Source organism: Jaculus jaculus, chromosome 3 (assembly GCF_020740685.1).
Source record: "Jaculus jaculus isolate mJacJac1 chromosome 3, mJacJac1.mat.Y.cur, whole genome shotgun sequence".
Taxonomy (NCBI): domain Eukaryota; kingdom Metazoa; phylum Chordata; class Mammalia; order Rodentia; family Dipodidae; genus Jaculus; species Jaculus jaculus.
In genome coordinates, this window is record NC_059104.1 from 165,632,213 (window position 1) to 165,658,658 (window position 26,446).

Genomic DNA, 26,446 nt, shown 5'->3' on the forward strand with positions numbered 1-26,446 from the left:
ATCATATCTAATATGTATGTAGTTTTAAAACAAATTTTATACAGATTTTATCTCAACATCACACCAACAATAAATACCATTAGCTCCATTTTATGAATGTGGAAACTATTAAGGTGGAAAAAAATACATGAAGTATATTCCAGTATAGAGAATTTGAGATTTGCCACTGGAAGAATAGGTAAGGAAGCTTCAAGAAGGAAGACCTAATGAACTTTGTATTCCTAGCACTAAAGAGACTGAGGCAGAAGAGTCACAAGCTCTATCCTGAAATATGTAGCAAGGCTATGTCTTTAAAAAAACTTGTGGAGAGCCAGGCGTGGTGGCGCATGCCTTTAATCCCAGCACTTGGGAGGCAGAGGTAGGAGGATCGCCGTGAGTTCGAGGCCACTCTGAGACTACATAGTGAATTCCAGGTCAGCCTGGGCTAGAGTGAGACCTTACCTCAACCCTCCCCCCATAAAGAAAAAAACTTGTGGAAAAAAAATAAAAAAAAAATATATTTGTGGAGACAAAGCAGTTCCATCATATTTATCTGTGAGGTCTTCTGGTAATATGCTGAGAGTATGCCTCTGCTTTAACTACAAAGATAAAATCAATAGAACCGCCCATATTTCTCTAATGAAGAAAATCCAGACTTGTGGATTCACTTGTGTAGAGACACATTTTAAAACTTATTTACTTACTTGAGTGTGTGTATGTGGATATATGTGAGAGTGCGCACATGCCTCAGAGCGCATGCCACAACATGCGTGTAGAGCTCAGAGGGCAGCATTCAGGTCCATCCCTGTCATCCCGCCTCATTTGGGGCAGAGCTTCTCTCCCTGTCTCTCTGCGGGTGTTCTTGGCACTGTGCCTGCCTAGAAATTCTCCTGTCTCTGTCTCTCAGCTCACAGTCAGTGTGCTGGGGCTTCAGAAACCTGCCAAGCCTTCTGGCTTCTTACATGAGATCTGAGGCTTGAACTTGGGTACTCAGACTTGAGTGGCAAGGACTTTATCCGCTCAGCCATCTTCCCAGCCATAGAAACACAAACAGTTGAAGTTCTCTGAAGTAAGAAGAATATAGATTCTTTAATAACATTGGTTTATTGTCTCTTGGTACTAGTAATTTATTTTCAGAAAAAAAAAGATTATAGCATAGACATTCTAATACTCTTTGCTATTATGCAATAGAAAACTTGCATGTGGTGAATATTTTGGTACTTCAGGCAGAAAAGGTGGTATCTTAGGATATGCAGATACGAACACACGAGGAAGAAAAGTGTTGTTTCTACTTTTCAGGAGCCAATAAACTTGGTACTATTTCTGAAAGCTTTGAGTACTTCTTAAACTACCTTTAAAAAGAACCAAGAACCAGAGGCCTTGAGTTCATCAGAGTTGTGATTGCACGCTCTCTTTGACATTTTAGCTATTTTGTTTTGAGATGGGAATTTTTATTTTGTTGCATATGATAGAGAATGGTTTATACAATTTGTCACAAAAATCATTCAGTGTTTTAAAAAGAAAAAAATGCATAAACAGTGTTCTGTTTACAGTCACTCTTTCAGTAATTTCTTCTTTTGGCGTATTTTGCCAGGTTTTCATTACGGCCTCGGTGGCCAAATAGTCTGCCTGCTGGCCAGCTTCCTGGCTTGACTGCTTCCCGTACTTCCAGTTCGCATTACTGCAGTCCCCCAAGTAGAGGAGTTCTAGAGGTTGTGGGGCACCCCACACATGGCCCCGTCTCAGGTTGTTAGTGCTTCTTCACGCATCAGGAATATCCTTTTCATTCAAGCCATGGTTTCTGTGGTATCTTATTAGAAAGGCCTGCCCACCGTCCTCCTGCCGGGGAATATGTCCTCCCGCCCCAGTCTCTACTGCCCTATCTTCATCTTAATATGGCTGCCTGGCACTTTGGTAATTGTTTTGTTTTGACCGCACCTCTTCTAGAATGTAAGGCATAAGGTCAGAGCCTTTATTTTAGTTTTCAGTAGAGCCCCAGTTCCTAGAATAGAGCCTGGCACACAGTGAACGGGTGAATGGATGTGTGAACCGGTAGATTAACGGAAGCATAGTGAATTGGAATTTCTGGCTTTTGCTTAAAACATTAAACATAATCTTGTATTAGAAAGCAAACACATCCATGCCTTTAAGCACTGAGCCAACTCCTCGGTCTCTAAAGTTTTCTTTTCCTCTTTCCCTCTCTTTCTTTTTCTTTCCTTCCTTCCCTCCCTTTTTCTTTTTTTTTTTTTTAAGATGTCTTTTATTATTTATCTATTTGAGAGAAAAAAGCAGATACATGGAGAATGGGTGCTCCCTACTCAAGATGTACCACCTTGTGCATCTGGTTTTATGTGGGTGCTAGAGAATCAAACCCAGATCCTTAGTTTTGTTGTTTTTTTTTTTTTTATGTTTTTTTTTTAAGACAAGCACGTTAACCACTGGGCAATCTCCCCAGCCTCTTCGTTAACTTTTATTTACTGAAGTCGTGGAGAAGAAAAACAACAAAATATGCCCTGACTAAGAATCTGCTAAATTTTAGAACTGAGATACCTGGCGTGGTGGCTCACACTTTTAATCCCAGCACTCGGGAGGTAGAGGTAGGAGGATCACCATGAGTTTAAGGCCACCCTGAGACTACATAGTGAATTCCAGGTCAGCCTGGGCTAGAGTGAGACCCTACCTTAAAAAAAAAAAAAAAAAAAAAGGTTTCTTAGAATTGAAAGTGACATGTAGTTATCTTCAAAATTACACCACTCTCAAGTTACATCACTCCTCCTCTTCCTTCACGTCCCATAAGTGGTGAAATTTCAGACCAAGAAGTCGTCATTGTCTGTGGTCACCATGGCTAGCTGCTCACATGCACTTGGCACTGTCACATTTTAGGTTATGCCATGCGCTAAGGTCCTGTTGGAATTTATGAGATTGCCATCTTCCTTAGCATGTCTTGCCTTTGTGTCTTGTCTCCTTTCTTGGGAGCCTCTGGTTCGGGAGGGAGGAAGCTTGCTCTCGATCTCCTGTACCAGATGGTGAGTTACTTCAGGACGTGGACCACCTTTTTTCCTTCCTTGTGCCTTCTGTCAACAACATCCGTATCTGTTAAAATATCTCAGGTGCTATAAAAAAATAATATGAAAGCATTTATGTCAGTATATATTAAAAACCTGTATTTGAAAGCTGGGTGTGGTAGCGCATGCCTTTAATCCCAGCAGCCGGAGGCAGAGGTTAGGAGGATCACTGTGAGTTCGAGGCCAACCTGAGACTACATAGTGAAATCCAGGTCAGCCTGAGCTAGAGTGAGACCCTACCTTGAGAAACAAAACAAAATCTGTATTTGCCTATCTGGGTCTAATGCTTAAACAAACAGACAAACAAAAAAACCCTCATGTTTTAGAGCCACTTTGTCTCTTGAATTTGTGTGGTAAACATTTATGATAGGTTATTTTTGGCTGACTTACCCTAAAACATGCCACTCTTGCCATCTCTGTTCTAGTTTGTATGGGAAAATCAAGTTGCAAATAAGCAAATCTAGAGATACTGGGTACAGTCTATTTCAGGTCATGAGAGAAGCTCAGTGAATTAATGTCTAGCCTGGGGAGGAGCCATTGTCCTTTGTAGACTTGGAAGACCACGCTATGCTGTTCTCCACCTTGAGACTGAGGCACGGGGAGGCGGGTAAAGGAAAAGCCTATTCAGCCTTCCATTTACCACGTTAGGATGATTGAGGAATTACAGTGATGCACCTTGAAAATCCAGAGCTTTGGTAACTTTCCTACATTTTGCAGTACTGTTCAGTGTAAAAAGCAAACTACATAGAATCAAGAACTGGGAGCTTCTTTTCAAGGGTTCAGTTAAGGGAGGGATATAGGGAAGTTGTGAGATGTCTTCTCCCAGTCAGATTTTGGGTGGGACCAGGAAGCCCCCAGCACTGAGTGGACGGTGATGTCTGAAAGAAGAGAAGGACGCTGACTGAGCAACTGAGGCTGCTGGTGACACAAAGGGTGGCCTGTGCGTTTCAGAAGGGGTGTAGGAGAAGGTTTGGGGGGGAGGGCGACTAATGATCCTGGTGCTTTAAGTTCCATGTCCGCTGCACTAGATAAATTTGGCCTTTCTTTGCATAGAATGTGAAGACTGTGTCTGAGACCCCTGCAGTGCCACCGGTTTCAGAGGATGAAGATGATGATGATGATGCTACCCCACCTCCAGTAATTGCTCCACGGCCAGAGCACACAAAATCGGTGAGTCTCTGGGGATCTGGACAGCATTCAGATTCAGTAGAGAGAGGGAAGGAAGGGTACTGGGCTCTAGGAGGTAAATGCTCTGTAGCGGTCCTTAGATTTTCAGAACTGCTGCAATCACTAAACTACTTTTTATTTTATTTATTTATTTATTTATTTTGGTTTTTCGAGGTAGGGTCTCACTCTGGTCCAGGCTGGCCTGGAATTAACTCCATAGTCTCAGGGTGGCCTTGAACTCACGGTGATCCTCCTACCTCTGCCTCCCGAGTGCTGGGATTAAAGGCGTGTGCCACCACGCCCAGCTTACTTTTTATTTTTTTAAAGAGACGTTTTTTAAAAAACAGTATTTTATTTTCACTTATTTAACAGAAAGAGGGACAGATAGAGAGAGAATGGGTACACCAGGGCCTCCAGCCACTGTAAATGAACTCCAGACACATGCACCGCCTTGTGCATCTGGCTAACCATGGGTCCTGGGGAATCGAACCTGGGTCCTTTGGCTTTACAGGCAAGCACCTTAATTGCTAAGCCATCCCTCCAGCCCTGAACTACTTTTTTTGTTTTCGTTGTTGTTACTGAGGTACTGTCTCACCAGGCCAGCCTTGACTCGAGGACCTCCTGAGTGCTGGAATTCTAGGTGTGTGCTGATGTACCCAGCTGGACCACCTCCCCCCCCACCCCGCCCCAAGGTAGGGTCTCACTCTAGTCCAGGCAGACCTGGAATTTATTGTGTACTCTCAGGCTGGCCTGGAACTCATGGTGATCCTCCTACCTCTGCCTCCTGAGTGCTGGCATTAAAGGAGTGCACTGCCATGCCCGGCTGTTGGACCAACTTTTCCCCCCCCCCCCAAGATAGGGTCTCACTCTAGTCCAGGCTGACCTGGAAATCACTATGTAGTCTCAGGGTGGCCTCAAACTCACGGCAATCCTCATACCTCTGCTTCCCCAGTGCTGGGATTAAAGGTGTGCGCCACCATGCCTGGCCCGTGGACCACCTTTTTTGAAGGTACTGTTTGTATGATTAAAGAAAAGTGGTCTATTTATAATTCGTTTGTACATACTCCCACAGGATCAGGTAAATGATGTTGATTCCAGCCCAGCCTTGCTTTGTCAGTCTGATCTTCACAGATACGACAGGAAGATACACAGAATTGGTACTACTTAAGTCAGAGCTAATAAGTTATTCCAGTCTCTCAAGAAGCAGTAAGCTATCTTGCTAAAGATTTTTCTTTTGTGTTCTCCTAGAGTATCATTGATGATATTGAAAGACCCAAGAGAATTTATAAATACATCAGTGCTATTAATGTGCTGGACATCAGGAGTGCACTTTGATGCCGGATGTTCCTTTGAGGTCCCTGCATCTTAGAATAGCCACAATTCTCCCACCCCTACGTTGCAGTCTATTTCCTTTGCCTTTGACTTGATTAAGCATCATTGAGCACTGGCCTCTTATCAAATGATACTCTGGAACACTCTACTAGGTTTTTTTTTTTTTTTTTTTTTTTGAGCTTTTTATTATGAGAACTCCATAATGAAAGAACCATCTAGGAATTAAGCTTTGTGCTGATACCAAAAATAAAAGGTAAGCCAGGCATGGTGGCACATGCCTTTAATCCCAGCACTCGGGAGGCAGAGGTAGGAGGATCGCCGTGAGTTCAAGGCCATCCTGAGACTACAGAGTTAATTCCAGGTCAGCCTGGACCAGAGTGAGACCCTATCTCGAAAAACAAAAAAAATAAAAAATAAAAGGTAGTGGGGTGTGGTGGTACGTGTCCCAGCACTTGGGAGGCAGAGGTAGAAGGATCACTGTGAGTTCAAGGCCACCTGGATACTACTCAGTGAATTCCAAGTCAACCTGGGCTAGAGTGAGACCCTACTTTGAAAAACCAAACAAACAAACAAACAAACAAACAAACAAAAGACTGTTTGTGGAGTAGAGCACTTAACGAAGTATTCATCAAAGGGTTGAATGACTATAGCAGATCCTCTGGAGGAAAGTCAGGGGGATTAGGTGACTAATCTCTTCAGATAAAAATTTAGAATCTGTTGAATCTTATTGTTTGTGAGTCACAAAGTTACCTTAATGGGCTTCAAGTTGTCGGAATACCTCACATTGATAAGGCCTTTTTGTTGGTTGTAGCATTTTCATTTAAAACAATGTTCTGTCTAAATCTTGAAGTAATTTTAATTAGGGGAAATCAGTCCTTCATCCCTCTTTTCCTTCCTTTTGTATTTTTAGTACTTCAGAGTTCTGGGCACAGGGAACAGAGAGTGGTAAATATAGAATAAGTGAATGGATTGATAAATTTGCTTCCCTTAGCATCCCTCTCTAAAGAAATATTACTAGTTCTTAGTTTATAAAAGAAGCAGCTGAAAGCCCAGTGTGGTGGCGCACGCCTTTAATCCCAGCATTCGGGAGGAAGAGGTGGGAGAATTGCTGTGAGTTCGAGGCCACCCTGAGACTCCATAGTGAATTCTAGGTCAGCCTGGGCTAAAGTGAAACCCTACCTTGAAAAACCAAAAAAAAAAAAAAGAAGCAGCAGCAGCAGCTGACAGTTGGAGATCTACCCACAGTCACTTAGCAATCCAGGATTTAAAAAAAAATTATGGACTATTTTCATACATGTACATAGTGTATTTGGATCATCGTCCTCTCCCTAAACTTTCTCTTGTCCCCATTTCCCTTCCACTGAACAACTCCTTCTAACCTGGTCAGTCCCTCTTCTACCTTGATGTCTTTTTTTCCTCCTCCCCCACCAACCATGACAGATGGGCCCAGTATTGTACAGGTCACCACGGTCGCTGTAAGATAATGAATGCAAAGGCCACTTCATGTCTGGAAGACAGAGTTCCAAAGTACTTCTCCCTATGCTCTGTCTCTACATTCTTGCCACTCGCTCTCCTGCAGTGTTCCTTGACACCTGGAGAGTGTGATAGAGATGTTTCAGGGAGTGTCAAGCACTCAGCACTCACTTATTCTCGGTAGTTTGATAAGTTTTGAATAGTCGCCACCAACTGCAAAAAGAAGCTTCTGTGGCTGGAAAGGAGCACAGCATTAATTTATTACCATATACAGGGTAATTTGGTGGGTAATTCATAGGGCCTCCCAAGGTGTGGGCTTTTTTTAGTAGGTTATCAGTACCTGGCGTAAATTCCCTCCTGTGTGTGGATATCAAAACCAGTCAGAGAGCAGTTGGTTACCCCCATAACAGTCCCAGTATTGCACAAGTGTACGCATCTTGCCAGGATTTAAAAGCAGGTAAGTAACCCCAAATCCTGATTGCTTTCCACATAGCATAGGCATTTTTGTGTTGCAAGCCTGTACTTGGAGTCAGATGAGAACGTTAGAGAAGGAAAGTCAGGGTTTCTTTGGGGAACCATGTGAGAAGACGCAAAGAAAGAGGAGAATATAGGCTTATCGCCTGGGTGAGAACCATTCTACAGATACAAGAACAGGAAATTGAGAAATTGCTATGCTCTGGTAGTCAGGAAACCACTTCAACTCAGATTCCATTTATTTATTTTCTAATTCACTGGTAATATGTATTTCAGTGCTTGCTTTTTGTTAGGTAAATGGCAGGTGAAAAATCTCAGGGATGAGCGATATGTAGTGTTTGTCCCCATAGATCCTACAGAAGATTCAGAAGATCATTATGGGCTGTAGAGATGGCTTAGTGGTCAAGGTGCTTGCCTGTGAAGCCTAAGGACCTAGGTTCGACTCCCCAGTTACCATGTAAGCCTGATGCTCAAGGTGATGCACGCACAGGGTTGTGCATGCCCACAAGTTGTCATATGTGTCTGGAGGTCAGTTGTAGTGGCTGCAGGCTCTGGTACACCATTTCTCTCTCACACACACCTAAGAAAAGATAATTGTGATGTTTTCATGATAAAAATCTGATAAATATTTGAAGCATCTTTTGGGGAAAGGAAGTCTAACAATAGTATTTCTACTGAACCTTAGTAGTATGTAATTTGCTCAGTCTATTTTATTTTAATATTTATTAGCTTGAGGGGAGAAGAGACAGATAGAAAGAGAGAATGGGCACGCCAGGGCCTCTAACCACTGTAAATGAACTCCAGACGCATGCGCTACCTTGTGCATCTGGCTTACATGGGAACTAGGCAATCGAACCTGGGTCCTTAGGCTTTGCAGGCAAAGTGCCTTAACCATTAATCCATCTCTCTAGCCCAGTTTCTTATAATATTTATCTTTCTCCCTTTAGCTCTCTCACTTCACTAGAAGGAGAATATAGAGGCAGTGTTTTATCCAGAGCTAGGCAGACTGTAGATGCTCAGTAAATATTTGTTAAGTAAATGAATGAATAAGAAGTATGGTGTCTTAAAAAAAAATATGGTATCTTTAAAAACCAAAATTTGGGTGCTTAGTATCTGGTTGCATGAGTCTAATCATTTCACACATTAATTCATTCTTAAAACAACCCCATAAGAAAGGTGTTGTTATCACCATTTTACAGGCAAGGAAACTGAAACAGAAAGACGGTAAATAACCTGTCCAAAGTCATGCAGGTGGTGAGAATGAGAGGCGGGAGGCCTGTAAGCCTGGCAGCTAAGTTCTTTAGTTGGCGATCTTGAATCGCCACCTCCTACTGCCTCTTGAAGAGTAGGAGCAGTCCTTCTCAGTGGGCACTCAGGAACTCAAAGACTCACTCCCTGGAAGATAACCATAAGTGTCGTATTAGCAGTGCAGAGTGCTATGGAATGCGTGCAGGATTTCATGTTGTCTTGGAAAAACAGAACAGTATGGATGAAGAGATTTCCCATCTAATGAGACTCTCCTCCACTGAGATTGGCTAGACCTTTTGGAGTGTCTTTAATACTGAGACTCTCAACTGATCCTTGCTGTGTACATTAAGAGCAAGGAAGGCCATTTCATCCAAAGGAAATAGGCTTGAGTTCAAAGGAGGGATAATATAGATTTTCATACAAGAGAAAGGATGAATTACAGGGGATTTTTTTGCCCCCTCTGTGGGCTCTAACTTCACATCTAAAAGAAATTCCAAGTTTGCCCAGCTAGCTCAGTCGGTAGAACATGAGACTCTTAAAAGAAATTTCATTGTGTTAATGAAGGCTGGCTTTGCAAAACTTTGCCCCCATAATGCAGGTCTACACACGGTCTGTGATTGAGCCGCTTCCTGTCACTCCAACTCGAGACGTGGCCACCTCTCCCATCTCACCGACTGAGAACAGCACCGCTCCGCCAGATGCTTTGACCCGCAGTACTGAGAAGCAGAAGAAGAAGCCGAAGATGTCCGATGAGGAGATCTTGGAGAAACTGCGTAAGCACTTGTTAACGTTGCTCTGGACTGTGACTGGCTAAGCACGGAAGTGAGCCTGGACCCTAGCCTCAGGCCGTGCTCGGCGCTGCAGCTATGGCCTGTGCTGCTCCTCATCCCAGGCTTTCTCTCCCTTCCCTAGCTCACCACTTGTTTGGGTATCACATTAGGATGGAGGTGTGATGGGGAACAGTGTGGATAGCTGACGCTGAGGGTTATGAAGATGACAAATGGCTTTTATTTAGCGAAGAGAAGATTGCACTGAGAACGATTGAGGTTTTGATTATACCTGGTGAGAAAGAGTGCTCTGATTGATTGTTGATGTTGGCTGTTGACCCCTTAGGGGAAGACAGCTGTGCTGTCACAGTTGCAGGGAAAGAGGGAAGGAGAAACCAGCATTTCATTAGCCTGTGCTGTGAATCAAACGGCAAACAAGATATTGTCTTGATTTTATTTTAAGTTTTTCATCGGTGTGCCAGGGCCTGTAGCCACTGCAGATGAACTCCAGACACATGTGCCACCTTGTGCATCTGGCTTACGTGGGTCCTGGGGAATGGAGCCTGGGTCCTTTGGTTTTCAGGCAAGCGACTTAACTGCTAAGCCATGTCTCCTACCCTGTTTTCTTGATCTTAAAGTTTGAATTATTTTAACTGTGTTGAAAGTAGGCAGTTATGATCCTTCATTAAGGTGTTTAAACCTCAGAGATTCTAAATACCTGTCTCAACACAGCTGGAACGTGACAAGCTGAGGTTAGGTCACAAGCATTGTGTTCTTATGAATAGATAGATGTCTTCTTCTACTGGGTAGAAATGTCTATTTCATTTTCTTTTCCTTTTTTATTTCACTTTCTTTAGCAACTAGGGATGGGGATTATATTAGTATAGCCTATTTCTGTGTTTCAGTAACCCACGGAAGAAATCTATTACAAGGAAAGACTAGGTTAATTTTGGCTCAGAAAATTCTTTGAACCTATTTGATGTGACTGGTTTGGCTAAGCTTATGTACTGCAATTGCTTTCTACAGCTGAGGCTCTGGCTCTCTAGTATCAGAGTTGCTCTCTACTTCTTAGAAATTCTTGTTTTTGTAATTCATTGTCTTAAATGTTGCCCTTGCCTGGAGCCCTCATAAAATAAAGTAAAAGCTACTCATCTAAGCATCTGCTCATATATAATCTTGTTCTATGAACCATATTTCTTTAAAACCAAAATATATAGATTTATGGAAAGCAGGCTGGAGTTGAAATCCTCACCTTGCCATTGACTTGTGTAGTGGGGAATCTACTGTTCCTTGAGACTTTTTTCCTTACATATGTTTTTTTATTTTTAAGTCTTAATTAGTGACTTATTTTAAATCAAATGGGGTAATATGAGAAGTACCACATCCTAGTTACTGGTATTAATGGAAAAGCACATATTGGACCAAGAGACTAGAACCAAATTCCTAATCTTAGCTCTGGCTCCAGGTTAGTATGTAATCTTGGGGGAAGTTGTCTTCCCTTCTTTGGGCCTCAGCTCCCCACCTCTGGAATAGAGTTGTGAAATCCAGCGAGCCCTCTGTGTCTTTGTACTTAGGTATTCCCTGCTATAAAATTCTCTTGGCTTTCTTTCCCTGGCTGCCTTGAATTTATCTTAAAAAAAAACAACAAAAAAAACACCCAGATAGTACCTTTTATATTCAGTTTCAGTCTGTTTTTGTGCCTCTTTCTATATCCCTTATCCCTTTAGCATTTATCATATGTTATATTATCTTACCTTATCTCTTCCATGAGATTGAGCTTCCTGAGGACAGTGACTGTCTTAACTATGCCTTATCTCTCTCTCTCTCTGTTTCTAGGCCTCAGCATATAGCTTGGTACATAGTAAATGTTTATTGATTGAATTAATTTAAAAAATAATGAATGGCTCATAGGAGTTTAGAAATGGAATAGTTCATTGTGAATTAGGGCAGTCAAGGAGATGAAATTTAATGGCTGGGATTTACTGGGGAAAAGCTAAGGGCAAGCATAGTATGCTTCTTGAGAATTGGAAACATCTTTGAGTCGGTACTGACTCCACGGGCTAGGGGTATCATGGGATCTGTTTCATATCGTGATCTGAAAAAAAAATGATTCATGGTTTCTGTTTCTTTCAAAGGGAGCATAGTGAGTGTGGGCGATCCTAAGAAGAAATATACACGGTTTGAGAAGATTGGACAAGGGTTAGTAGGGGCATTTCCTTTCCTTGGAGAAATGACTTAATATTCTATGTGCTGGCCTGCATGGACTGGATTGTGTTTTGCCTCTCATAAACCTTGTTCTTCTTTCTTCACTTCATTTCACGTGACCAGAGGTGTTACTACACCTGACTCCAAGTTTGGCAGAATTATGTTTCACATGAGAGATACGCCATTAGCTGACCACACTGCTAAAAATACCCTGTAGTGAGAGAAGAAATCATTTCTATTCTTAGCATAAAACCAGGTTCCCAAATCACAGCTCTGATTTCACAGATGAGCCCTGTTTGTCCTAGTACTGAGACCCATCAGCACTAACAGGAAACGGAAGACCCAGAGCTACAGAACTTGTGCTGGTCGGATGGGACCAGGTTTTCTATGCGGATGCCTAAATTCATGACTTCAATTCTAGTTCCTTCTCTGCAACTTTTCTGCTGTGTTCCCAGTGTACTGAACTCAGCAAATCTTAACTGAGCTCTTCCTGCGCCCTCACTGTGAATATGGCTATATGTCACAGCCTCTGTCTTCAAGGGTCTCAAGTCAGCAGGAGGACATAGAAAGGTAGACAAGAGTTACAGTGTGGTGTGCTGTATACTTTAAAGGTGTTTGGCCATTACTTCAAGACAAAGCAACAACAAGCCACACATAACAGATCAGATCTTGTATGACTTTATATGAAGTTGAACAGACAGAAGTAGGTAATGATAGAAGTGGGATTCCTAGAAGATGTCAAGGTATGAAGGAACTTTGGAGGTGACCTTAGTGATGAACATAAGGGATGTGTGTGTGCGTGTGTTTGTGTACAAAATATTATACACTTAAAATTTGTGCAGAATTCTTTAAGTTGTGCCTCTATATAAAATGAAAAAGTTGAGACTTCTACAGATGCACAAAACAGCTGAGAATGAAAAAGAAGCTGAAAAAATTAAATCTGATGCATAATAGGCTCTTCAGTGCTAGTAGAACAAATTATTATGACTAATTAGTTGAAATTTTCTTTTTCAATTTTCTTTAAAAAATTTTTTTCTGTTATAATTTTCTTATGTACCTAAGAACTTTTTCTTTTCTTTTCTTTTCTTTTTTTTTTTTTTTTTTTGGTTTTCCAAGGTAGGGTCTCACTCTATCCCAGGCTGACCTGGAATTCACTATGGAGTCTCAGGCTGGCCTTGAACTCATCGCAGTCCTCCTACCTCTGCCTTCTGAGTGCTGGGATTAAAGGTGTGTGCCACCACGCCTGGCTCACCTAAGAACTTTTGAAAACAGGATAAAGGATTGTGTGATGTGGCGAGGCTGTATTTGCATAATATTCAAGAGTTTGCATCTGTTGCTTACATCTACAGTTTAGTTTAATCCTCAAAGCACTTTTAGGTTAAGTGAATCTTGTTTTTTATTTCCCTGATCGGAGTATTTTTCCTAATAGGTATGTTTGTGCATCTGAACTGGTGCAGGATAGCTTACACTTTGAGAAGAAGTTATTTTGCTTGCCTCAGAGTAATGCAGAAGGTATTTCCTTTAGGTCGTTAAACTGAGATGTTAAGAATGTAGCAAAAAGGTATATATGGACAAGTGTAGACAAGTCAGGTTCCTTCTCTGAGCTTGAGTTTCTTCATGTGTAAATTCAGACAGTTGTGAATTAAAGAAGGGCCTTTCTCCTCCAAAATGTTTTTATTTACTTATTTATTTGAGGGGGGGAGGAGGAGGAGAGAATGGGCACGCCAGGGCCTCCAGCCATTGCAAATGAACTCCAGACACATGTGCCACTTTGTGCATCTGACTTACGTGGGCACTAGGGGATTGAACCTGAGTCCTTAGGCTTCACAGGCAAGCACTTTAACTGCTAAGCCATCTCTCCAGCCCCCAAATATCTTCCCCCCCCCCCCCCCGAGGTAGGGTCTCACTCTGGCTCAGGCTGACCTGGAATTCACTATGTATTCTCAGGGTGGCCTCAAACTCACAGTGATCTCCCTGCCTCTGCCTCCTAAGTGCTGGGATTAAAAGCATGCACCACCATGCCCGGCTCAAATATCTTTTTCTAAAAGTATTTTTATTTATTTATTTGCAAGTAGAGTAATAGAGAGGGAGGGAGAGAGCAAGAGTGAGAATGAAGGGAGGAGAGAGAGAGAAAGAAAAAGAAAGAATATGAGAACGAGTGTGTCAGGGCCTCTTTTCATGGCAAACAAATCCCAGATGCTTGTGCCACTTCGTGCATCTGACTTTACATGGGTACTAGGGAATCAAACCCTGGACCTGCAGGCTTTGCAGTGAAGCACCTGAGCCATCTCCCCAGTACCCCTTTTTTAAAGTAGAGATATGGTGTGCACCATATCTGCAGTACATTCTTTCTTCACTGTATTTGGCAGATCTGTTAGTGCTAAGGCAAGAATGAAATATTTGTTCAGCACCTGTGTTGATGTTTCTACATCCCATAATTTGAAAAATGTTAATGTTCTACCAATATGATGAATTGTTATCATTATTATTTTGGCTTGTTTTTTCATCCTATAAGACCTCAAGACTTGTTGTTACACTTGTAGACATTGAACTCACGTATCTAACCATATGTCTGTTTAAGAGAGAAATAACCAAGTCTAAGGAACATATCAGTTACTTTCTAAAGCTTAGTAAACAAGGAAGACACAGACCCCAAATGTCCAGTCCCTTGAGTCTGTTTTGCCCTGTAAACATGGCATGTAAACATGTAAACATGATAGGATCAGGGAGGACTAAGGGTAAGAAGACAGACACAGGCTTTGTGGCTAGTGATGTGTAGACATGAGATGATCAGGCAATGAAGAGATAACTTCTAGTGAATGTAACAATCCTCAGTTGCTAAAAAATACCAGCTTCCAGGCATGTGCTTAAAATTAAAGTGGTGATTAGCGAGCTGGTGTCCATGATTTCTAACTGGACAGCGTACCTCCAAGGGACCTTCCCCCCAGGTGACCTGACTCTTGTCGGAAGTACAACCTCAGTACTTGTCTGAGTACATCCCTGCAAAAGACTAGAATTCTAAGTGTCTGCAGTCACATCTTATGTACTTGACATACAGTGTGCATAGCTACAAATGTATGCTGCGTTCTCCCAGTAGTCATGATTTCTATTGTTAAGGCATGAAATGAGGGTTCCACTTATTTCATAGAGACACGATTACTTTCCTGTCATGATTCCTAGCATTTCTTTCATCCTCCCCTGTCTGTCTGTGTGAATATGTGCACAAACCTGCTTGTACATATGTGTCTGTAGTGAGGTTGTTACTAACTTGGGGATGGAGCAGAAGTATATCAGATTTTCCGGGAGTATATGTTTTTGTTTGAAAGATACACTTCATACAATTTTATGTTTAATAATCAAAACTAAACATCCAAAATATAATATTGTAAACTATAGGAAATGCAATTCTCCTATCCTTTTGACAGGGTAAGTGATTGAAGAATATAGCTTTAAAAGACCTATAGTGTCCTGAAATTCATAGTAGGAAGGACATTTCAAGGTTATTTTAGACTATTCAGTGCTGGCTTTCAAGTCTTTATGGTGTTTTTAGTATAGTCTTGTTTTCTTTTTTAGGGTTCACAGTACAGTGGTCTTAAAGCTGAATACTGCTCCCAGTTATCTTCATCACAACCCTTTTCTACATCTGTTTTCTTTCCTTCCTTCCTCTTTTTACCTCCCTTCTTTTCTTCCCTTCCTCCCTCCCTCCCTCCCTCCCTTTCTTCCTTCCCTTTTTCGAGATAGGTCTTATGATATAGCCCATGCTGACCTTGGACTCTCATCCCTCCTGTCTCAGCCTCCCAAGTTACAGGGATTTCAGGAAGATAGGCAAGCACCATAGTACTCAGCTTGTGTGTGTTGAAATTGTTGTTGTTATTGTTTTTAGTCATGGTCTCATACTTTTGCCCAGGCTGCCTGGAACTCATGGCAAACCTCCTGCCTTCCAGTGCTAGGATTACATTTGCGAGCTACTACTTACTGTACCAGGCACAAGTTTCAGTTTTTAATATAATTTTTTTTTTTTTTTTCCCGAGGTGGGGTCTCACTCTAGTGCAGGCTGACCTGGAATTAACTCTGTAGTCTCAGGGTGGCCTTGAACTCATGGCGGTCCTCCTACCTCTGCCTCCTTGAGTGCTGGGATTAAAGGTGCGCGCCACCACGCCCGGCTTAATGTAAATTTTAATAGAAGATAACGCACAGAGTACACAACTCAGTGAATTTTCATTGAATGAATGAACTTATGTCAGCAGCACCCAGGTGAATAAGAACATTTGTACTCCATATTTTAATAAATACATATCTCATTTTGAATTCTCCTTAGGCCTCCCCCCACCTTTTCACATATAGTTGAATGTCACAGATCTAATCTGTCCCACAAAGAAATTTCAAACAACAAAACTTTCCCAAGGTGATAGAGAGCAGGAGGGCAGGCAGGCATAAGAAACTAATAAGTTTTGGGCATGTGACTGAGTGCTTTACATGAACTGACAGATTTACAGTGTTCTTTACTCATGTATTCACATCACCAAAGAGGAAAGTACAGCTCAGAGAAGTTCATGACATGCTCAGGATCAGAGAGCTGGCAGTTAAAAGGCGTACGCTCTAGATTTATAGAGTCTGTATTCCCTATGACCGTATACTGCCTATGAAACATGAAATGGGAGGGATTATTCGTGGTGCTTTTGCCAGCGCACTGCCAGATCGTGTTTAAAGTTGCCCTGCAAATAGGACATCATTGAACACCCGTGTTTGCTTTTTTCTCTCCTCCGCCCTTTGCTCAGCGCTTCCGGTACTGTGTATACCGCAGTGGACGTAGCCACAGGACAGGAGGTAAGTGTCCATCACCAGCTGTTGTTCCTGTAGTCCTACAGTTCCTTTGTATTTGGGGCTAATCTTTAACCCTTCTGGCTCAATAGGACATTTCTAGTTTCTTTCTATACGAAGCTAGAGCCAAATAGCAAGTAACGTGGTGAGACCTAAGCTTGGAAAAGCTATTGCAGCGGCAGTATGGGGAGCAGCCCCGAGGAGGTGAGACCGAGCCAAGCGAGTCAAGAAGTGAGAGATGGGGCTGGAGAGATGGCTTAGCGGTTAAGCGCTTGCCTGTGAAGCCTAAGGACCCCAGTTCGAGGCTCGGTTCCCCAGGTCCCACGTTAGCCAGATGCACAAGGGGGCGCACGCGTCTGGAGTTCGTTTACAGTGGCTGGAAGCCCTGGCGCGCCCATTCTCTCTCTCTCCCTCTATCTGTCTTTCTCGCTGTGTCTGTCGCTCTCAAATAAATAAATAAAAAATGAACAAAAAAAAAATTTAAAAAAAAGAAGTGAGAGATGATATTGAGACAAAGGCATGGCAGTATAGGTGAGAGAACCAGGTAGGTTTGGTAGGATTTGGTGCTTGTGGGGGTAACTTACAAGTGAGTGAAGCTTTTCAGAGAAAGAAAAAAGATGCAGGTATAGGTATGAAGATGTTGGGCACTACCCAAGAGATCATTATAGAATTTGCCTAGTGGGCAGTTGCTTAAACAAATTTGGTACTTGGGAGAGAAATCTGTTGCAGAAGAGATTTAAACTCGCGTCTCTTGTAGTGATCCTTCCAATACGACACCGAGGATTGCACAGAAGTCTTTTATTTGGAGGCACCTCTTTGCCCTTAGTTTTAGTTTTATAAGTGTGTAGAGCTCTGACCTTTGCTGACCTAAGATCAGCCAAAGGAAGCCATGAAATCATCAGGTTTCTAGGGTTTCTTTGTAGCTCAACCCCCAACACCCACATAAAAAGCTGGGCATAGGGCTAGAGAGATGGCTTAGTGGTTAAGGCACATGCCTGAGAAGCCTAAGGACCCAGGTTCAATTCTCCAGCTCTCATGTTAGCCAGATGCATAGGGGGGCCACGTGCATCTGGAGTTCATTTGCAGGGGCTAGAAGCCCTGGCGTGCCCATTCTCACACTCTCTCTCCCTCCCTCTCTCTGTCTCTAATTAATAAATAAATAAAAGTAAAATCTTTTTTTTTTAAAAAAAAAAAGCTGGGCGTGGCCACACGTGCATGTAATCCCAGTGCTAAAGGGGGCAAAGGCAGGAGGCTTGCCAGCTATCTAGTCTGTTAGAAAATCACCACACCCCAGGTTCAGTGAGAGACCCTGTCTCAGAAAGTGAAGTGAAGGGGCAGTAGAGGAGGACAACCAACTGTTTCTTCTGGTTTCCACATGTGTGGACATAGGGCATGCTCGTGTGTACACCCCCACACGTGCACCTATATACCCCAAAAGAAAGGAAACAGAGTTGTGCTCATCTACTTGGAACATACTGTGTGTGTGTGTGTGTGTGTGTGTGTGTGTTAGTTTTTCAAGGTAGGGTCTTTCTCTAGCCCAGAATGACCTGCAGTTTACTATGTAGTCTCAGGGTAACCTCAAGCTCACAGTGATCCTCCTTCCTCTGCCTCCTAAGTGCTGGGATTAAAGGCATGCACCACCACACCCAGCTATATATTTTTTAAAATATTTATTTTTATTAGTTTGAGAGAGAGAGAGAATAGGGGCACCAGAGCCTCTAGCCACTGCAAATGAACTCCAGACATATGTGCCACCTTGTACATATGGCTTATGTGGGTACTAGGGAATAGAACCTGGGTCCTTTGGCTTTGTAAGCAAGTGTCTTAACTGCTAAGCCATCTCTGCAGCCCTTCTTGTGTATTTTTGATGGCTAAAACTCTCTGGTGTCCAGAACAAGTCATGTTTAATAGGGACCATACATATTTCACTGGCTGTTGTTAGTCAAGTACTGAAGTTCTACTGAGGTTAAGTCAGCTTTTAAAATCATTATAGTTAAGGATCCAGAGACAAAGATGCTTGCCTTCAGCCATGTATATTACCTTAAATAAGTAATTTGACCTCTTTCTGTCAGAAAATTTGTTAATAAATTATGTGTAACATACCTCATGAAAAATGTTGAAAGAATTCAGTAAAGCAGTGCAGTGTGAAGATATGCCATAAACTTGAAGAACTGTATACTTACTCATTTTTACTTACCTTATTTATTCTGCAAAACAGTCACTGAGCTTTTATGTTGTACCTTGTGCCAAGAACTGTGTGAAAAATCCAGTCCCATGCAGGCATTTAAACACTGAAATTGTGAGCCAGGTGTCTGGTAGTGTTGACCTTTAGTCACTCAGGAGTCAAAAGTAGGAGGATTATTGTGAGTTTGAGGCCATCCTGGGACTACAGAGTGAGTTCCAGGTCAGCCTGGGCTAGAGGGAGACCCTATCTTGAGAGAAAAAAAACAAAAAACCAAAAAGCATCCGTGCATATATATGTAAAAGCTATAATTTCGATGGTATTAATTTCCGTTATAAACATATAAGAATCTCATAATAGAGAGAAATTTGCCTTAAAGTGAAAATGTGTTAAGGAAGGATAGTAGTAACATGGCTAATTTACTTTACTAATCCTAAAAAGAACATTATGAAGTAGATAATATTATTTCCTTTCATTGATGAATACATTGAGCACAGATGGGGAGCAAAAACAGCCTTGCTGCAGGCTTTGCTGTTAGCACTTAGCAAGGATTGGCTTAGGGTGGTTTGACTTCGAATCCTGTGCATTTGGAGCTGACGCGCCCTGACGGAGCTAAGGTTGTCCCCTCCCAGCCTCTGCTGTCATGTTTCTGGCCTCTTTAAGTCTTAATGCTCTTGATGGGAGACAGACAGGTGACGAGTGGTTCCTGGAAGTCCTGGAGGTTGCCTGTGTGAGGAGCTGGCCACAGGAAAGAGACACTTGACTTCATTGTGCGGGTGTCTGTGGTTGTAAAACTATGAATGGAAGCAAGTCCATTAGGATGCCTAGTGCAGTGTGGTCAGGAAGGCCTCATTTCCTGCCCCGGGGACTATAAATCTTCAGTGGAGCTTGGAGAGTGATTATTAAGGGCTTATCCAGCTCGGAAGAGCAGAGCTTTTATCTGTCGCATCTAGACAGGTTAGCACGATCCTGCTGGGAAGTCTTCCAGTTAGAGATCAATCACTTTCCAGCCTGTTTTTAACGAGAATATGTGTGATAAAAGAGCCTTTTGGTGCAATATGGACCTCAGAGCACTGTATGATCATAGGCGGGTTCCTTATGCATCTTAGCCTCAATTCCTTTATGTAAAAATGTTTAGGGATGTTAGGTGTTGCTAAGTGCAGCCGCTGGCACAGAGCCTGACCGTAGCCATTCAGACAATGCTAAGGAAGGGCGGCGACTGGTGGTTGCTGTGGCTCTTGCTGCTGCTGCTGCTGCTATCATTCCTGCTGGTCTGTGCCAGGTCCCTAATCGGATGTCTGTTCCTGTGTTCACCACAGGTATTATTGCCTTCCTTTATTACTTAAGTCCTTTGCTTATAGGGTTGGCACTCAAAGCAGTCCATAGTTGAAGTTACTGTCATCAGTACATCAGTGAAGAGACTGAGGTTCAGATTGACTCACTTCTGATTGGTCTAACTAAGAAAGTGGCAAGCCCAAAGCATAACTTTTTTTTTTTTTTAGTTCAGGTCCAGTTCGTTTAAAAAAAAAAAAAAAAGATCGGAGTGCTGTCCCCTAGCCTGGATGAGCAGGGTTAGCGTAGGTAAGGGCATGAAGCCTGGGCCGGAGTCACAGTAGTGTCCTGTCCCAGTCCCTCTTTGCCTTCTCCCACGATGGGGCTCATGAACACTGTCCCATCCTCTGGGAAGCCTGGGGCACAGCAAGACCCTCGTAAGGCTCCAGCCCCAGTTGTGAGGGCTTACTATACTTGCTATCAATATGTTGCTTTTTCAGGCATTAAGAAAAACTAGTCGTCAACTGTTATAGAAAGCTGCAGTGAGACCAGGTGCCTGACCTATTGGGAAACCCATTCAAAAACAGTCTTTATCACTTGGAATAGGGAATAGAAGAGGTCAGAATGCTTAAAAGAATCAGTTTTATTCTTTTAAAAATATTTATTTTTATTTATTTCTTAGAGACAAAGAGAAGGAGGGAGAGAGAGAATGGGCGTGCCAAGGTCTCTAGCCACTGCAAATGAACTCCAGACACACGTGCCACCTTGTGCATCTGGCGTACGTGGGACCTGGAGAATCAAACCTGGGTCCTTAGGCTTCGTAGGCAAACACCTTAACTACTAAGCCATCTTTCCAGCCCCCATTTTTATTCTTAATAATTGACTAGATTTCCTCAGATGACTGAATTTGAGTTGAAAGAATATGGGCTTTTCCATAAATCATATTATTATTGGTGTTAATTCCCAAATCTCCATCAGCTGGGAATCTAGCATTCAGAACACCTAAGTTTATGGGGGACACCTGAATCAGACCACCACACTGAGCCATCTGTGTTTCCTTAGTACTTAAGGTCTGGTAGTAATAATAATAATGATAATAATAATGAGGTAATAATCAGTATGTTGTATGACTCTATTTGCACATGAATGTTCTGTGATTTCAGGTAGCCATTAAACAGATGAATCTTCAGCAACAGCCCAAGAAAGAGCTGATTATTAATGAGATCCTGGTCATGAGGGAAAACAAGAATCCAAATATTGTGAACTACTTGGACAGGTATGGAGTGGTTGCATCCAGGTTAGGGCCTTTGAAACTGATGGGTTAGAAGAAAAGACAAAACCAGCACTTAGAACTGCCTCCATTTAAAGTATCTTCTATAGTGTGAGCTCTTTGAATCTGACCCTGCATTACGTTAGACACCTCTGCTTGCTCAGTATTTCTTCTGGGTGAGGCTGAACCCTCCCACTCTGTAGTTCTGACAGCTGATTTCATACCATTTTTGTCTGCCTCAGAGAAGACCTGCAGCCCATCTGCCTGAGTCCACCATCTAGCTCTTTATCTCTTTCTGTACCCCAAGTATTTCCTTATTCTCCTCATCCTCCTAAATAACTCCTGATTATCCATATGCTCTTAAAATGTGATGTTCTAGGTGTTTGAGATCTAACCTTCTGCAAAGAGTGGGACTTCTGTTTTTCTAATCTCAACACAATTTAATGATTTCATTCCTGTTTTTTTAGGATGCCTCTTGGCATCACCAAGTAAGCTGGTTCTAACTAAAATCGATAATTTTTCTTTAAACATAAAGTTGCACTAAACTGGAAACTCAGAACTTTTTAGATATCATCAGTAGCTGCTACCATTCTTGTGCCTTCAGGCTGGCAGACATTCTGCCAGAATTCTGTTCTTTAAAATATAGTAATAGGGGTCATGGCTAACATCGCGTTGCACTTTGTGCCAGAACTTTGGTGAGTAGTGTTTATTTTGAGGTAGATACGTCAGTCAGTCTTTCATCACTGTAACAGAGTACCTGAAGTAAACTACTTAATGGTGGAAGGATTGGTGGGCTAATGGTTTCTGAGGTTTCATCCCTTGGTCGGCTGCTTCCACTGTTCTCAGGCCTGTGACAAGGAAGAAACACAGAGGTGGATAGGTATGGGGAGGGGGGGTTAGGAAGGGAAGGGATTAATTAATTCATTGATGAAGTTAGTGCCTTCTTAATGCAGTCACCTCTCAATAGTGTCTGGAGCCAAACGTTCAACACATAAGCCTTCTGGGGGGACACTGTCTCCTAGCAATATAGTAGCATTTAGTCATACTGCACACGTGAAGAACTGAGGGTTCATAGAATAACTGGCCTGAGACTAGGAAGCAAGTAACTAGCAAACTAGAGAGTTGACTGAGACTGTTGCTGTCATCAGCCCCGGGCTCTTTCCTCTGGTCATTCTCTTTTTTTCCCTATGTCTCTGGATAAAATTTAAGGTCCTGCCCAAGTTTCTGAGAAATGTTAGCTAAATACTAAGTCTTAAGCCTTGCTTTCTTTAGTACTTATGTAACCAAGATAAAGTCCAACTCTGACGTAGCTTGATAAGGCCAGTAACATAGACAGTGGTGGAAGACGAAAGAGCTTTATTTAGTGGAGGAGGTAGGAACTTGGCTTGCAAACCACCTTCTCTGCTACAGGAGTAATGGGGGATTGAGGTAGACAGATGAAGGGGGTATTCCTGGAAAGGGTGACAGTCTTCCAGGAACCCTTCCTCCTCCTCTTCCTCTCTCCTCTTCTGTTTCTGGAATCACAGAACGTATCTGCTTTGTTTTTTTCCAGGTATACCCGCAAGTGATTTAAAGTTAGTAATTCTGTCCTCCACATTCTGCTTCTCCCCCAAAGGAATCCTAGACTCTTACAAAGCTGACTGAGCTAGATTTTCCTCTATCTGCTGAGCCTCTAGCTTTTGAAACCCCTGTGTGACTCATTCTGTTCCTTCTTGCCCTTTCCTGTTCCTCTGCAGTTACCTTGTGGGGGATGAGCTGTGGGTTGTCATGGAGTACTTGGCTGGAGGCTCCCTGACAGATGTGGTGACAGAAACCTGTATGGACGAAGGCCAGATTGCAGCTGTGTGCCGTGAGGTAAGGCCAGGGACCAAGCAGGAAGTGACCTCCTGTCTGTGAAATTCTACAGCCAGCAAGACTTTAGGCTCTGTGGAAACTGCTGAGCTTAGTTCTGGCAATCTTTTCACTCATATAGCATGCCTGTGCTTTAGAATTTCTGCCATAATTTTTTCTCTAAAGATTCTGCCCATTCTAGAAAAAATTAGGAAGCACTGGAGAGTAAATGTTTAAATGGTCACTCGTAATTTCAGTCCATAAATGTGGCTACTATAAACACATTGTAATATTTTTCTGCATGGTTTTTTCCTGTGTCCCTGCTTTATATACTATAAAAGAAAGAAAACAGCTAAGAAGGTAGTGACAGGGAAGGTACTATTTTAGATAGGTAGTTAGGGCAGATTTTATCATAGACTTGAATATGCATCTGAATGATGTGTAGAGAGCCTCAAGCCAGCAGAAATCTAGGGTAAAAGAACTCCAGCTGAGCCAAACAGAAAACCAAGCTTACATAGACACTTGGCTCTCCTGTTGTCGAAATGCCTAGTATCTGTAAGGTGCTGGTGTAAGAGGGGAAAGCCCTCCAGAGGGCAGTATGCTCAGAGAATAGCCACATGTTTACATTTCCATTGTAGAGACAAAATGGTGGGAATAAACCCAGATGTTGATGATAACTGGGTGTTCTGCTGTTGACAGACTGGAACTTTCTAATACCCAATAGTAGAAAGTTAGGATATTGCCCGGGCATGGAGGTGCATGCCTTCAATCCCAGGATTGATATGAGTTTGAGGCCAGCCTAAGACCACATGGTGAATTCTAGGTCAGCCTAGAGCAAGACCCAACCTGGGGGGCGGGGGGTTAGAAGGGAGGAAGTCAGTTAGAAAATTGAAGAAAGAATAAAAGATTAAGTGAAGTTCAAAATTTTATGGGGATTACTAATAAATCTCTGGCTTAAGCCCTAGAGGCATAAAGATAAAATTAAGATACAGTTTTGGGGCTGGAGAGATGGCTTAGCGGTTAAGTGCTTGCCTATGAAGCCTAAGGACCCTGGTTTGAGGCTCGATTCCCCAGAACCCACATTAGCCAGTTGCACAAGGGGGAGCGCATGTCTGGAATTCATTTCCAGTGGCTGGAGGCCCTGGCATGCCCATTCTCTCTCTCTCTCTCTGTCATTCTCAAATAAATAAATGAAAATTTTTTTTAAAATGATCCAGTTTGGGTTTTTTTTTTTTGTTGTTGTTGTTGTTTGTTTTGTTTTTTGTTTTCCAAGGTAGGGTCTCACTCTGACCAGGCTGATCTAGAATTTACTCTGTAGCCTCAGGGTGGCCTCAAACTCACAGGAATCCTCTTGCCTCTACCTCCTGAGTGCTGGGATTAAAGATGTGTGCCACCACACTCGGAGATACAGTTTTATGTTTAGTCAGTGTTATGAAAAACTAAAAAACTATCCTAAGCCAGGTGTGGTGGCAGACGCCTTTAATCCTGGCACTCAGGAGGCAGAGGTAGGAGGATCACCATGAGTTCGGGGCCACCCTGAGACTACATAGTGAATTCCAGGTCAGCCTGGGCTAGAGTGAGACTCTGCCTTGAAAAAACAAAAACAACAACCCAAAAAAAAAAAAACCACTATCCTAGAAAGGTGAGGTCACCTATGCATTGACAACATTAGGATGCAGACTCTCACACTTAGGTTAATACCAGGTTGGGATTCCTAGTTGTGACTTGCTCTACCACTAATGCAATATTTCACGACCTGTTTATTGCATCTCTTTCCTAAGAAGCCTCTGTGGATTTTTCCCTTGACTAATTCCTCTTCCCATGAAATTTTCATACTACTGATGTGTTGGGTAATTCTGTACATATGGTTACTCTTGGAAGACCACAAACCACTATATTACCTAATTTGTTTTCACCTCTATCCTGAAGAATCAACTTTTACTGATTGAATATACATTCATATGTACATGTGGGGAAATGAGTTTGCCTAAAAGGATTCATAAGTAGAGTGGATATTGTAACATTCATACTGTATATTCCTTTGGGATACTTTTAGGATTCAAGCTCTTGAGGATTTGATATAGCTTGGTTTAGAGTATTTGCATGAGTTTGATTTTCCCTGTCCCAAAGAAAAAGCACGTGGAAAAAATTTAAATGTTACAAAAGTAGGTGGTATTGCCTCTAGTAGAGAGCATTATCTCTGAGGTTTTGTTGTTGTTGTTTGTTTTTTGAGGTTGGGTCTCACTTCTTATGCCTACACTGACTTGGAACTCTCTCTGTAGTCCCAGGTTGGCCTTGAACTCACAGTGATCCTGCTATTTCCTGCCTCCCGAGTGCTGGGATTAAAGGCGTGTGCCATCACACCCGGCTATCTCTGTTTTTCCAACAGTTTACTGATAAAATTTACATGCCATATAACTCACGCACTTAAAGTATATAATTCACAAGTTTTTAATACATTCATAGAGTTGTACAACTATTATTAAAATGAATTTTAGATCATTTTTATCACTCCAGAAAGAAACTCTATATCCATTCCTCATGTCCCCACCTTGTTTCTCAGCCCTATCCACTGTCTGTATTCTTAACATTTCATATAAGTGGAATTATCATCATATGTGCTCTTCTGTGTAATGTCTTGGCAGTTCTTTTATGTAACATGGACCAATCTCCATTCCTTTTCCCCCCGAAGTAGCATATATTCCACTGTTTGTCATTTATGAATATGAATATGAATTGTGACAAATGCTGTCATGAACGTTCATGTCTGGCTTGATTCCACTCTCTTGTGCATGTACCTGTAAGTGGAATTGCTGGTGAGGTGGCAGCTCTGGGTTTAACATTTTGCGCGCCTGCCAGTCTGTTTTCTAGCAGCTGAGCCATCGCATGTTCCCACCGTCAGCACATTGAAGGTTCAGATTTCCCAGGATCATCCTTTTAGTCATAACTTTTGACATCCAGAGACCTGGGTCCTACAAATAACCCTTATTTTTAGGAAAACAAACTGTAGTGAGCCAGATGTCATGGTGCAGAACTGTAATCCCAGTATTTGGGAGGCCGAGACAAGAGTATGCCAAGTTAAAGACCAAACTGTGATACCTACCAAGACTAAAACAAAAACAGAAGACCAGTGGTTATTGACTTGTTGTTCTTAATTTAGCTGCTGGCATGTTCTCAAGTTAGAACCATTCAAATAGCATTGTCCTATTGACTTGCATATATAGTGGTCTTGGTAGAAGGGTTTGTTGTTGTGTTGTTATTTTGTTTTTTTTTTAATTTATTTGAGAGAGAGAAAAAGAATGGGTTCCCCAGGGCCTTCAACCACTGCAGACAAACACCAGATGCTTGTACCTCCTTGTGT

General features: G+C 42.3%; 1 protein-coding gene across 6 annotated transcripts in view; it reads left to right on the top strand.

The window, feature by feature from the left end:
• The window catches only part of Pak1 (p21 (RAC1) activated kinase 1), a 146,428-nt gene that overhangs the window by 109,253 nt on the left and 10,729 nt on the right, over nt 1-26,446 (top strand). For all 6 annotated transcript variants that reach the window (XM_045145608.1, XM_045145610.1, XM_045145609.1 and 3 more), the window contains exons 6-11: nt 4,098-4,214; nt 9,337-9,511; nt 11,641-11,704; nt 16,489-16,537; nt 21,149-21,261; nt 22,992-23,109. In XM_045145608.1, coding sequence (XP_045001543.1) covers nt 4,098-4,214; nt 9,337-9,511; nt 11,641-11,704; nt 16,489-16,537; nt 21,149-21,261; nt 22,992-23,109 — 636 coding nt within the window. The remainder of the gene's footprint in view (nt 1-4,097; nt 4,215-9,336; nt 9,512-11,640; nt 11,705-16,488; nt 16,538-21,148; nt 21,262-22,991; nt 23,110-26,446) is intronic.